The 14,940-nt window shown below is 51.0% G+C and overlaps 1 protein-coding gene across 2 annotated transcripts in view; it reads right to left on the reverse strand.

Moving 5' to 3' along the window:
- Nucleotides 1-14,940, reverse strand: part of SNX29 (sorting nexin 29) — a 476,114-nt gene that overhangs the window by 220,542 nt on the left and 240,632 nt on the right. For both annotated transcript variants that reach the window (XM_080829802.1, XM_080829803.1), the window contains exon 15: nt 10,359-10,465. In XM_080829802.1, coding sequence (XP_080685928.1) covers nt 10,359-10,465 — 107 coding nt within the window. The remainder of the gene's footprint in view (nt 1-10,358; nt 10,466-14,940) is intronic.

Consider the following 14,940-nt stretch of genomic DNA (forward strand, 5'->3'; position numbering starts at 1 on the left):
CCAAGGTCACCACGGCAGGAGAAACAAGAAGAAAATTCACACCACCTCTTCTCAGATGACACTCATCACGTCTGCTGACAGCCCAGCGGCCAGCAGCAGTCACAGGGTCCCGACCCCACCCTAAGGGAGACAGAGGAATGCCTCTATCCTTTCGGTCCCAGAAGAGAGCAGTGACACAGGCCCGATTAACGCGCGGCAGAGATGCCGCCACCTGCAGCCCAAAGGTTCCTTGGTGCGCTAAGGTGGCAGGGATCGCGGCACACGCCAGGATGACGACCGAGAACAAACGAGGAGGAACGAGGGCAACAAAGACATGGACAGACCAGGCGGCACACGACATGGCACTGAAGGGATGAGGAGAGGGGACACGGGCTGCAATAAGCCACCCGGGGAACCGAACCCGGCCTTCAGCAGGGCAGCAGGGTGCCCAGGGAAAGTTCGTGGGGGCACATCTCAAGGATCAAAGGCAGCAGCCGGGGAAAACGGGGAGGGAAGATGGAGAAAGCACATGGACCCACGGAAAGACCAGCCCACGGGGGGCCTGGGAGAACATGTGCATCTGGGCCTGGCCACGAACCGGGAGGGAGGTGAGACCTGTGTCTGAAGAGGGAGACGGAGAGTGAGAACGCGCAGTGTCTCACGTCAACATACAAAAAAATGTATCACGTTTCCGTGAACCTAAATGCAAAGGTGAGCCATTCGAGTTCTATGCAGGAAAATGGCCTGTTTCCCCACGCCGTCCACAAGCATTAAAGTCAACGCCTCCCTCCTCCCGGTCTCAACTCCTACCCCTTACCCCCCCCCCCCCCCGCTGCTATGGCTCCGTCGACTAGTGACACCTCCTCCTCGTTCTGGGTGGGCTGGGACACTGCTGGGCCTTCACCTGGCGTATTCTCAACACTGAGCCCAGCCCCGACAGGACAGCACCTCCCACACCCACCGCTCCGGAGACGGGAATATTCTTCCTGAGACCCAAGAAGCCACTTCCCACTTCTGAAGAGAAAAGCGAATACAAAAGAGGCCCCAAAGAGCTTGGGTCTGAAAAGCTAAAAACCAGCCGCCCTAATTACTACGGTTTTTCTCCACAGCCCAGAAAGGACTAGCGGATCATTCTCCTTGATGTTTACGGAGGTCCGTCTGTTGGTCGTCTGGTCTTCCAGGCCCCCCGAGCAGACACACAAGTGGGAAGGAGGCTTGAACACAGGTGGGAGACGACGGGAACACGCAAGGTGGAAACGCTGAACCCACAGCAGGGCCCACAGCGCCATCGCCAGAGGGTAGCAGCCCCACCATGAAATAGGAACGCGAGACCCAGCGGTCTGCCAGAGAGGTGAGACGACGGGCAAGGACAGCCGCTAACGAGTCCGGAGCAGGTGCAGGCCACACGGGGACACCGGTGTCACCTGTGGCTGGACATGCCCCTGCCAGAGCAAAGTGTGGCCAGAAGGCCAGGGAGACGGAGGGAGGAAGGAAGATCTGCGGGCGAGAAGCGGTGCTGAGACAAGTGGAACTCCGTCGTTGCACCAGGTCACACCCGGGCCACACAGGAGCAGACTGGAGCCACGTGACGGGCACGAATCACACGTCACAGCAAGCATGTGGGGAGTCCGACGGCCAGGGTCGCACGCTAGCTCTATGCACGCAAGCCCTGTGCCTCGGAGAGGGTGTTCTACGCCTCCAGCGCTCTCGTCTCTAAGGACGCCCCACACACGAGATGACCCATCAGCACACAGCCTAGAAACAAGCGTAAGCCCAAAATGCATGCTAACTGCCGTCACCGCCATCATCACCGTTTGCCGGTTGTTCTTCTGTACCAAAATGTCACCAAAAGCCGGACAGCTCACAGAGGGTTTGCGCGAGCTTTGTGCTGGAACTTACTTCCCAGTAATAGTAAGCTGCCATCATAATGAGAATGAATGTTGCTAATACGCCATTTATTTTACCCATGAGCAAAAATTCCCGGAATAACCACACTCATACAGTAAATGATAAATATCCTGTAATTTGAAAAATCAAGGTACATTATAAGCCCTCAAAAAACACTGATGGGAGAAATTCTCCAGTTTCTGCAACTAATGAATTATAAGTGAAGAAGGAAAGGGGCCGGGAAGATACAGGTGGGACACCTGTAGATTGAGACTGCAGGGATGTGTGAACCAATCACAGTGTGTGGACAGACCCCAGGTGGACCTCACTCAAACATCCATCTGGAGGGGCGCCTGGGTGGCTCAGTGGGTTAAGCCTCTGCCTTTGCCTCAGGTCATGATCTCAGGGTCCTGGGATCGTGCCCTGCATCCGGCTCTCTGCTCAGCAGGAAGCTTGCTACCCCCACCCCACCCCCGCCCCTGCCTGCCTCTCTGCCTACTTGTGATCTCTGTCAAATAAATAAATAAAATCTTTTTTTTTTTTTTTAAATCCATCTGGCCTGGAAATGTGAACACTCAGCAGATACTTGATGATATCAAGAACTTATCACTGGCTTGTAGGTAAGATAGCGATATTATAGACTGTTTTCCTTTTAAAAAATAAAGGGCCCTTATGTTTCATTTGAGATACCTCCCCAAATACTTTGGGATGAAATCAGGTCATGATTTGGATTGGCTTCCAAGACTATGAGAAGCTGGGAAAGCAGAAAGATGTTCGGATAAAGCAAGACTGGCCCTGATTCACAACAATTTTGGGTGATGGGTTCATGGAAGCTCGTATGTTGCTCTGTCTACTCTCACGTATATTTCAAGTGTCCACAGTAAAAACATCCTTTTAAAAAAACACTGATGTGTGCTCGCTTCGGCAGCACATATACTAAAAAAACACTGATGGAGCCGCCTGTGGGAGACAGCCTGACTCTCCCGAAAGCATCATGAGGCAGGGAGTTCACTTATCAGCTACAGCACACTGGAGGCCTGGAAACACATGGCACCAGCGAAAACTTGCGAGCCATGGTCACTCCCTCATCTTCAAATTCCTCAACCCCCAAGGGCCAGGGCAGCTGCGTTGGTGACACAGCTATGGCTAAAACCAACTATGAGCACCGTACTAGCCATGTCAAGGGCAGAATAGAGAAGAAGAAACAGGCTGGGCAGGACCACCTGGCATTACCTAGAGGCTAAGTTTCCTTCTCCCCTGAGAAGGGGATCTATAAAAGCAAGAGGCCCCCTAAAAGGTGTCCTATTCAAAGAAGTCCCTTTACTGATATTTCCATTTGAGATTCACCAGGACTGGCAGAGGCCTCCTTTATAAGACTTTTCAATGGGACTGTGTGGGTCTGTTTGTTTGTTTAAGAGCTCTTAGCTTTTACAAGTATATTCTGAAATACTTTGGAATGAAATTGGGTTTGCTTCAAAATACCATGAGAGACTGTGGAGTAGACTGGGATCACAATGAAGGAAGAATGGTCAGCGGTTACGTCTAACTGTTGAAGCCACGTAAGGAGCACAGAGGCTCGGGACTCCTGGGTGGTTCAGAGGGTTAAAGCCTCTGCCTTTGGCTCGAGTCATGGTCTCAGGGTCCTGGGATCAAGCCCCACATCAGGCTCTCTGCTCGGCCGGGAGCCTGCTCCCCCCGCCTCTCTGCCTGCCTCTCTGCCTACTTGTGATCTCTCTGTGTCAAATAAATAAATAAAATGTTTAAAAAAAAAAAGAATAAGTACAGAGGCTCATGAGACTGTTCTGGCTTTGTACATGTTTTGACTTTTCCATAAGAAGATTTTAAGAATTCCTTGGAGGTTTAGTCTTGTTAGTTGTTCATACTTTAGTGAGAATTACACCTACCCCAACTCCTCACCAGTTTTCACTCATATCTAACAAGCACTTCAACTGTTTTGGTTCATGAGAAAACTTCTCTACCCGCCCAACCCCTGCCCAAGGAGGTGAGAGCCTGGTCTCCATCACTCAGCACCTTGTGACTAAAATACTGAAAACAAAGTCACACCACACTTTTCATTCTGAGCATCAGTTTAATGTAGATCTCAACTCAGAGTTCTTTAGCCTGAGTCCTTACATGGAATCCAATACTTTATTCAAAAGCTCATCTTTCTTTTGTATAAAGATGACTCTGATATATCAGGCACGATGGATGCCACTGGCGCCAATTTATGAAGCAAGCGCTGCTGGTATTACCACTCCCAAGGTCCCGGCTGCCTCAGGACCTTTTACATTTTATTGAAATGATGATCACATTCACAGTTATCTGCAGCATGTGATTACGAATGTGTTCCTTACCAGCTTGAGCTTACTTTCCCATTAATAGTAACCTGCCATTATAATGAGAATAAATGTTGCTAATATACCATTTATTTCACCCATGAGCAAAAATTCAGGGACTAACTACACTCATACAGTAAATGATAAGTATCCTGTAATTTGAAAAATCAATCAACAGCTCGCCGAGTCCGGGCACATGGGAGGAAGCACAGATCTGTTTGCAGAGGATGGACTGGCAGTACTACAACACGGGGCCCCCGGGTGACTCAACAGCGCGGACGTGCAGCTGTAGATCAAAACTTAGGTACAAAGAAGGCAGGTGTAAAGGAGCCCCGGTACGCGGAGGCCGGATGGGGAAATGATATCATCTACTGTTCATAGTCTGTCTCCCCTCCCCCGCCCCCGCTCACACACACACTTGACCCTTGAACAATGAGGAGCTTTGGGGTACAACCTCTGCACCATCCAAAATCTGCAGGTGACTTCTGACTCCCCCAAAACCTGATGGCCTACTGTTGACCAGAAGCCTCATCAAGAATAGAGTCAGCTAAACACATTGTGTACGTTGTATGTGCTGTATACTTAAAGTCATCTAAAGAAAAAGTGTGCAGAAAAATACAGTACGATACTGTATTTATCAAAAAAATCCCCGTGAGTGGACCCACTCAGTTCAAGCCCATTTTGTTCAAGGGTTAACTGTATGTAGATAGAAAGCTTCCTACGAGCTAGGGCACTTCGGACGTTAGTAAAAGAAAACAGATGAGAACCTAACAAAGAAAAAATAATTACTGTAAACACAGAAGTGGGAGAAACTGGCTCAGAGAAGGGACTGGAACCAGAACAGCTCCGGCAAGCTCAAGAGGAACCACAAGAGCAATCGGGAGGACTAACAGCCCTGTGGGCCTCAGGCACACTCTTGCCCCCGGACCAGAGAAGGGCGAGAAACCTGGATTTACTCGCCCTAGGACAGCAAGCTGTGGTGAGGGGTCATTCCAAAAAAAAAAAAAAAAAAAAATCCGAAGGCAGAAAAGAAGGCACAGAAATATCTCCCGTCCAGTACAGGCACTGAACTACATTCTTTCTACTCAATCCTCAACGGGACCCGGCCAGCACGTATCTCTGGCTGCGTTTTACTAATGGAGAAATGGAGGCTTAAAGACCGGAGCACCCCCCAGAACATGTGGCAGCAACGGACAGATGGGACAGGGGTCCTCGGCCAACCACAGGCTGCAGAAGGCGGGGCTGAAGAGAGGCAGGATCCAAGTCCAAACGCCACCCGCGTCACGTTGTTGTTGACAGCAACTGCTGGAGAAAACCGAGAGCCTAAACCAAAGGAACTGTCCTTCAAAGAGGCAGGTCTTTCACAGCACGTCCGCTATCTTTTCTCTTCAAAACCCTTGGTGACAACAAATTCCCCTGATGTCTGCACCCTCAAGACCAACAAATTCCCCTGATGTCTGCATCTTCAAGACGGATGGGAAGTTTACAGCAGAAATCCCAAGCTTCAGTACTAACAGCCCCGAAGGAAAAGGGGGGAACGTATTCTAGAAGCTCCCGTAAAGGGCCTGAGCCCTGCAGAACGGCGAGGACACGGCTCTAGGGGCCCACGAGGCCTCACTGGACATCTGCACTTCAGCCCTGCTGTGTGACGCCGCTCAGTCGCATCTGCCTTACCCCCCGGGCTGGGAGCCTCCCCAAGACATGCACTGCATCTTACCCAGCGCTGTGACCTACGCCCAGGCTGGGGGCAATGAGGAGCTAATGCTACCCACCCATGAAACACCACTGACGCTGTCATCAAAGAAGAAGAAAAGTCAATCTAGGCAGGTAAATGCCCTTTCAGGACCACCGCTGCTTCGACTCCCGTCTTCCGTGACTCACCTCGTGGAAGCATCAACTCTGCTGCTCCTGGGGGTGGGCGAACCGTGAAAAGAGGAGGAAGGAAGACAAAGCCTGGCTAACTTAGAAGGTCCTCCGTAAACACATGCTCAAGTTGTTGGAACTGTCCATCTGTCCCTCGAGGTGCTCTCCAGCCTGTCCGGGCTAAAACTCCTCCTGCGACTGAGTGTTAGAAGAGCCTGCCTCCTCTGAAGAACCCAGACGAACTCCCATCAGCCCTCTACCCTGAGCTACGGTGCCCTGTCCTGCGCATGCTCCGTCCGGGACTTCCCAAGTCCCATCTGCCACTCGCTGTAAACGTGACACTGAAGAGCCGGACCTCTCAGCAGACGGTCCTTCTGTTCAATATTTACTGAGCGCCTACTGGATGCTGGAACCGAGATAATTAAAAAGTTATCATCTACAGTTCCCTTGAGGAGCTCCCAGCCTGGCGTTCTACGACATTTGCTTCAGAAGCAGGTCATTCCGGCCTCTGGGCACTGGCTCCCTTCTGCTGTAACTCAGAGTGTGGGGTGTGCCCCTCCCGGCGCTGCTGCCCACTGCCCGGGCCGCAGCCTCCCTCTTCTCTGCGGGGTTTCCTCCTTGCACCTATGCCCTCCACCGTGACCAGAGCCGGTCCCTTCTCTGCCAGGTCCACCTTTGATTTCTCCCATGAGCGTGGCCTTCCAGAGCCAGCAGACAGAATACAGGTTCGTGCTATGCTGCTGGACAGCCTGGGCGAGTCAAATCCAGCCCTGCCTGCTTCCTACCCAAGCCGAGAAATCTTGGGCACTTTACTCAGTTTCTCAAAGCTCCATTTGGCAACGGCACCCTCCTTGAGAAAGTCTGCTGAGCACCACATGAGCCGATCTACGTGGAAGCCTGAGAGCAGGGCCTGGAAACAGGTGTGCACCTGACGGCTGGCTGCCCCATCACAGTGGCTATTGCCAGATGAACCTCCACCACCAGGACTTCTCTTTCCTTCTCGTTTTCAAAAGTGAACCATAATAGGGCGTCCCGAACAATCTCTCCACCTCCAGTCCTTGGTCCCCGATGCTCTCCAGCCACACTACAGGATGGCTTACAGTGTTGACTCTGGGCACTGAGCTGTCAGGGGTCTAGGGGTCAGGTCACTGAACACTCGTGTGGCGTGTGCCACCTATGTGTGTGCAGGTATACGAGGTGGTTTTAGGGCTCTGAGAGGCATCTAGAGAATATTCAGGAACTCTGTCTTCATTGGGATGAATCACAAAAGAGTAATTTGACTGTTGGGGTTCTTTGAATAGTCCTATGACATAAAATGCAATGCCTCTTCTTCTGCCCTTCTGCTATGGAAGGAAGTGCGTCAATGCTTCCTCCCACAGGCTTTCATTACTCCAGCCAACATGTGTTTAGAAGCCCTTGGTAAAAACCAACCATTGACTAAATGACAGATGAGCCTCACAAAGAACGTTGGAAAGCGCCGGATTACTGCCAACCTGAAGGGTTCCACAAAGGTCTCGGGATAATGAGATGCTAATAACAGTCACAGAAGAAAGATCACCGGCCACTCACTCTGCCATCAGAAAGCAGTGAAAAATCAGCCTGGGGCAGTAATGCCAAAGGAGAACACCTCTGCTTCAGGTTCCCATCGCTCTTAGCTCCTCGATGACAGCCACCCACTCTACTACTGGGAAAGAGGGTCCTGGAGGACCAGACAAGAAGGCTAACAGGAGAGATCCTTATACCCCAACCACCATTCCCTCTGATGTGACAGCTAACAAGAACACCAATGCACGGGGATAGGACAGTCACTTCACATCACGCCGTCATCCTCCCTGCATCACTTAAGTCTGTAGGGAGATGGTGAGACTCTGTCAGGATCAAAGTGGGCAGTGGCATGGCCATGACACGGCCTCCAAGGCACTGTCACCTGGCCCACCAATGTCAGCAGCCACAGAGCCACCGCTCCCCCCACCTGCTCTGCTCCAGACCTAGCGGTCTCCTCTCTGGTCCTCGAACGTGCCGACTCTCCCTGTGCGGGACCTCTGTCCTTGCCATTCCCTGTGCAGAAAGCAGGAACTCAAAAAACAGCTGACCTGCCACCCAACCAATGAACTATGGTGCTTTGCTCAGTGGGTCAAGGGGCGAGTCACGGTCTTCTTGAGCCCTCCAGAGCCGGAGTTGCTGATGAGCCCATCAGCTTTCTAGCTGGGGGAACCTACATGCAGACCGCTGCCCCTCCCACCCTCCAACCAGTGCTCAGCGTGCTCACAGGAGCCCCAGGACATGAGCACCAGCCTCCAAACTACGTGCAGCCCTGACCAAGTCCTTATAACCAAACACCTGGCCGTGGGAGCTTATCAGCTCTTCCTCCATTCAACAAACCTGAGACATCCGTGTCCCAGGGGAACGTAAAAATACTTGCACTCGAGGGTTATTTAGCATTTGCCATTCGCCAAGAAATGATAGCTGAGTATACCCGGCCAAAAAAAGACATGGTCTCTGCCTTCCAGGGACTAGAGGTCCCAGGGGAGACACAGGCTGACACAACCCTGAGGGTACACGGCCCATTCCCCTCTCTACACAGGCTTTCTGAGAACAGAATGTTGACTCAGCACCTGACACCCCCACCGGCCAACTGTGGTACATGACCCCACTGGGTAAGCCTGTGAGGTTCGGCGTGGGGGTGAGGACAGGCCCTGAGGGGACAGTTCCCCCCGCCGCCCGTCCCCGGGTCCTTCCATCCTGGTTTGGCACTCTTCCCCTATCCGCCTATCATGCTAAGACCCGGCCCCAGCTCATCCCCCCCTGAGCTCCCTAGAGTTAGAATTCAAATCGTTTCTCACCTCCCTTCTTTAGAGGTCACTAGGAACCCAGTGAAACAGACGGCAAGCTGGTAAGGCTGAACCAGGAACAAGCGTTGGGGGCTCCTCCGCAAAGGGCCTCTAAAACCTACCCTGAGGTCAGCTATGTCTCCACGGCAATGGCAGGGATGTTTCTGATTCCACACATCAAATGTACTGTAGAATATTCACAAAGCACTCAAGTGCAGACATTTACATGCACGTATATGTACAAACATACACGACTCGTCGTGAAGGCCACGCCTGTGACCACAACACACACACACACACCGACGTATACATATATATTTTATCGATTAGTTGCCTATCTGGAAACGACCCTTCTAGCTTTACCATGGAGTATGGCAGCAATTAACGATTTCTGATAAAAAAAACCACGTTATCCTATCAAAGGAGTGCCCTTCTCCTTTATCAAGAATATTTTTGTCAGGGAAATATCAAATTACTCTGTTGTGTGCTTAAAAGTAATGCAACGCTGTGAGTCAATTCTACTTCAATAAAAAGTATTTTGTTAGGTACGAATGATGAATGTTATCGAATGACTCTTTGGTACCAAGCAAGATCTCTATCTGGCGTTTAGCCTTTAATCTATCACGGAGCTGACTTGATGAATTTCCTAACGTTGAGTCATCCCTGAAATCCTAAATTAATCCCTAGTTCATGGGGATCGGTCCTTTCATACATAACTGGATTTGACTGGGCAATACCTTGCTAGAATTTTTATGCCCTGATGCACGAGTGAGACTGGTCCACGGTTTCTTTTCTAGGCTCTTTGGCAGTTTTTGTTCTTTTGAAGTAATGTGCACTGGAACCAAGATACAGAGACACAGATACACGTAAAGATACAGAGAAGGCTTTAAGGGAGGTACAAAGAGCAATAGGCTGTTTGTACATACCTTGAAAGACTTTCTAGAAACCGCTATGAAACCACTCAGGTTTGCTACCTCCCAGGGCACCACCTTTATTTTTATAACTTCCTTCCCGTTTCTGGATGCTCCCCAGGTAAGTAGGCTACACTGTCAATTAATTTTGATAAATAAACACTGTCCTGGGAAATAGCCCATGTCACCCATATTTGTACTTTCATCAGCATCAAAGTTGTTTGTGGCAGCCTCTCCCGCTTTTCATCTCCTCCAAATCCAAGAGTGCGTTTGTTTTCCTCTGTTTAACATGACATGTTTGTGTTTTCTCTATTTCCCTGCCATAGGCACCAAAAGTGTCTAATTTAAGATTTTTCTGAAGAACCGGCTCTTAGTTTTCTTCATCAAGTTTAACGTTTTTACCTCGTTGTGTTTTGCCTCGTTGGCAGTGCGAGGGGACTAGTGTCTGATTCTACTGCTAACATCTGCGTAACAGGCTGGACCTGTTCCCGCAACGTCCCCAAGGCAGCCGACCCTGGGAGCAAATGCACACGGGCCAGCGCCAGCCTTACCTCGATGAGCTTTCTCTCGTAGGAGCTCGCCAGCTCCTCCGCCACTTCGCCTGGCTTCTGCTCCGTGACTGTAACTTCTCCATCAACGTTCCAAAGATTTGGCACAACTTTAGGGAAAGAAAGAAACCCCGTAAATGTTTTAGCAGTCATTGGAAGTTATCCTCCCACTAAAAAAAAATTTTTTTCTTCTTGCCAAACGGCTTCTCCGATGAGAAAGCTCTTTTTAGGGCAGGGGAGAGCGGGGGGTGTTGGCCCAGAGATCACGGCTACTAATGACTTCAATTCTGCAACATTTTCACCCGAGTACAATGAAGTGAATAATAAACTGTATTTGCAAATGGAAGGACGGTCACAGAGACAGATGCACATGAGTCTGGGGAATAATCTTGTTACTACTTCCCGTTCCAGGGCAAAACAGACAACACATTAACAGAAGAGCCGACGCTTCCATCTTTTGCAGTGGTTCAATTTCTTTCTCTCTAATGAGAAAGTTCCCCAGCGCAGCATCGTCTGTCCACAGCAGACGTCAATGGCAGAGGGGGTCAGAGTACGGATAGAGCCGCTAAGAACTGCCATTTATAAACCGTACTTTGAGCGGAAGCTAGGCAGCTTCGGGAGAAACTCTAAAATCAATGCATAATGACAACACAAGGACATCCTAACAAGAGGCTGGCTCCCAGATCAATGCGGGAGTTATTAGCACAGTAGACACCAGTGGGTGGTTGTTCCTCCTTTCAGGGACACATCCATAAATGCTCACTTCGTGGGGAAGAGCAGGAAGTTAGGACCGGGAATGAGCAGGCGAATTTCAAGAAAATCAGGGGAACACAGGCAGGAAGGAAGTCCCCCAATGGCATGTATCAGGAAGAGGGATTAGCCCCCAGTCCCAAAACAAGCATCAACTAAGCAGATTCCATTCCCTGTGTGTTCCGGGAGAGCCAAGTCCCGGATGCACCCCAGAGCGTGAGTAGATGGTCATGAAGGCCAGCCCTCCCGCAACGGGGATTTGAGAGCCCGAGGAGAATGGGCAAGTGGGCCAAGGCTGAGCAGAAACGGGGGTCCTGCAGCTCTGCCGTCAGCCCCCTCCCCTAAGCCTCCATCAGGTCACAGCGAGCTCGAACCCCAGAAGCAGCACGGCCCTGAATGACGACATTCAACGCACTAGAACCAACCTGAAGACGCTCCCACCCCAGCAGTCCCAACGGCTGCAGACACGGCTGCGGACTGTGACCCAGGAACCTTCCACAACCCGAAATAGGTATGAAGAGAAAATTTCAAGAGCTTCTCCCATTAGAGCTGACAGACTGGATACATTAATTTACCTTCACGTCCTCTCAGAGTCCCATTAAAATACCCATTTTTAAAATTCTCGTAGCATCACCCTTGAGAAAAACAAGAATGAGAGAGGAAACGAGACAACAAAATTCTAGACGCTGAGAAGCAGGTGGATCACTGGTAAAAGGCGCGTGACAGGCCTGCGAAAGCTTCCTTCTCGGCTCCAGTGGGGCCGCAGCAAGAGTCAGCCTGATTAGCACGCGACAACTTGCAAACGGCAGATAAACAGCTAATACAAGACACTTCTAGATGTGGGGGTACACATGGAGCTCAAAGTGAAGAGATACAAAGTCTGTTTAAGAAGAAATCTGCAGGAAACAAGGGGTTTGTTCTCCGGAAAATGTAAACCTGGAGCACCGGACCGAGCTGAAGGTCTGGGTACCCGACGGGAAACAGAGGCAACAAGACTGCTGAACTTGCATGCTTCGCCAATGCCCAGAGCAGCCGTCCGTCAGCACACACCTACCTCTAAGCAGGGAGTGAAAAACGTGGTCCTGGGAATGTAAGAGGCTGAAGAAAAAGGCCCAAAGGTACCCATGGGGGCTCTCCAGTGAAATGGCAGAGCCGGCTCGGCTCGCCCCACCAGGAGCTGAGCACAGCCTGCCATCAGCTTCTTAGTGTCCCACGCCTACCTCTGAGTGGCTGGCCGGAAAGCACCTCACAGCTGCGATGAGCTCTTGAGATGGAAAATGGGGACCAGAATCAACAGACAGAGGAAAACAAGTTCTAAGAAAAAGACCCAAGTTAGGGAAAAAGAACACTTGAAAAGCAAACTATGGGTAATAATCCCAGAGCGAGAAGATGGTATAGTTGAAAAAGGTACAGAGAGGCATTTAAAAGAAAAAAAGAAGGACACACAGAGAGGGTAAAGAAAAAAAAAAAAACTCTTCTGCAAAGCAAAACTGTGATAGAGGAAATGGAACACCGGATACAAAGGAGAGAAGGTTAGAAAATTTCCAGAGAAGAGAGCCAAAGGATAACAAGACGGAAAACAAAAAAAGGTAAATGGAGAGTTATCATTTCAGAAGAACCCAAGAAATGAGGGAGGCAGGGAGTTCACAAACAAGGAAATCAGAAACGTAATTCAAGAAAATGCCCCAGAAGGAGACAGGCGTGTGGAGACAGAGGAGCTCGCCGAGCGCATGGCGCAGTATGGGAGCCACGCTCAGGCCTCGCAGGGGAGTGTCTGAACACGAGTGACAAGGGGCACATGGAGGAGCCCTTTCACAAAGGACAATCAGAAAGGACACGGGGTCTCTGAGCACCACCACCATAAGCTAAAAAGCAACGAAGTGATCCTGTCAACATCTGGAGGGGAAGTATTTCTGACCTCGAATTCTGTACCAAGCCAAGCCCGGTGCTAAGAAGGTGAAAACTCCTCAAATGTGCAAACTTTCCAAAATCTTCACCTGCCCCCCAAACAAAACAGAAGAAATCTAAGAAAAAACAAATGTTCTAGTAAACAGAGGATACAACACAAAAGTGAGAAGATTGTTAATAACAACCAAAAAGTGGACACAACCCACACGGCCATCACAGGTGACGGGCAGATCAGCACGCTGCGGTCTGTCCCTACAATGGACTAGAACTCGGCCATAGAAGGACTGAAGCACAGCTCCCCGCCACAATGCGGCTGCGCCCAGAAAGCATCCTGCAAAGGAGAAGACGCCACAACAGCCGCAAGAGGCCACAGACAGCAGGACCGCATTCGTATGCAATGTCAACAACACGCATTGGTTTCCAGGAACCGGGAAGGGGGAGAGATGGGGCGCTCATGGGGATAGGGCTGCTTGGGGTGACAGAACACAGTGGATTTGGAGAGAGGTGAGGGCGGCACAACCTTGTGCAGATCGTGCACTCCAGAAGGGGGGACTGCAGGGACCATGAACTTTCTCTAAACAAAGGAGCGGCAGCAGGAGCCACGAACAGGAGGAACTGGCCCGTGGAGCAGCCAGGCCTCCTCCAGCCACAGTGGTCCTAGGACCGCAGGAGAGATGGTCTCAGGATCGAACGGTCGGGTCCCCCGTTTTTAACAGAGATTTCCGTGAGAGAGCACCTGCATTTGGGTTACTAATAAGTTCACACAACATGAACCAAAATGTTTTTTTCAAATATTAACTCAAAAGAAACTTAAAAGTTGTGTGAAAATGGTGATCACACACCTCCCAGCTCAGCTGGAGGGCATTTTCCAAGTCCTAGCAATGTATTCATGGCCCAGGAATCAAACCAAAAAGATGGTGCGTCTGTGCTGGGCGTTGGAGGGACGGAAAAGCGATCCTTCACGTTCCACAGCGAGAAATCGATGGCGAACACGTCCAGCTGAGCAAAGAACAAGCAGCAGCAGACAATACTGTTCAGAGACGTCGAGAGAGCTCCCAGAACAACCCGTTCCAAGGCTGGAAGCAGCTGCTTGGGGGGTGAGGGACACGGCAGAGGTGTGGCGGCCAGGAGCGCCAGGTCTTCCACGGGAAGGCTACGTGCCAGCGCTGGATTTCGACAACAGAACACCGCATCGGATTCTAAGGAGGAAAACAGAATCTGACAGGAGGCTGCGCTTAGAAAAGTTCGGCCGGACAGCAGCAGTGCCCGCCAAGGCAGGGCGGACACCCCAGCACGAAGCTGTGTGAGGCGGACTCGCGAAGCTCGGCGCTAGAACACATCTAAGGCATGACAGATGTGTGCACAGCAGGGCCTGCCGGCCGGTGCGGCCCCACTGACCCAATCTGTGCCTGAGCGAGCCTGCCTTTCTCCACCAGGAGATCCTGCTGATCGGCAAGACCCGGCCATCTAACCTGCTTCACGTCTGCACCGCTCGCGGTATGAAACGCAGCCGCGGGCCCTCGCCCCTCAGATAGCAGGCCCTCTGGAGGCGCATCTAAGAGCAGGCCACAGTGTCCCGCGCCGAAGGAGGCAGATGCGTGAGGAAGTTTTTTAACCTTCAAGACGAGGGGACAGACCCTGGACAGTCATGAATTTATAAAAGGTCTCTTGGAAACTAACCGGCCGAACTTCGCCTCCAACTATGTGACCTCCTGTTGCCCGGGTTCGGTTCGCACAGCTTTAACAAGCAGGCCAGAAACTTCCATCCCATGTATAAAATGCTAAGTAACGAACCCCAGCTGTACCAGGCTTCCCCCCCTGGAAGGCAGCCTCTCAGACGGCTCCCAGTGATCCCTCCCTCCTGGTCTCCACCTGTGAGCACGGGCTGGACTCACTCACCGCAAATGAGTTGTCGCTTCTAAGATCA

The sequence above is a fragment of the Martes martes genome (genome assembly GCF_963455335.1).
Source record: "Martes martes genome assembly, chromosome: 18".
NCBI classification, from domain to species: Eukaryota; Metazoa; Chordata; class Mammalia; order Carnivora; family Mustelidae; genus Martes; species Martes martes.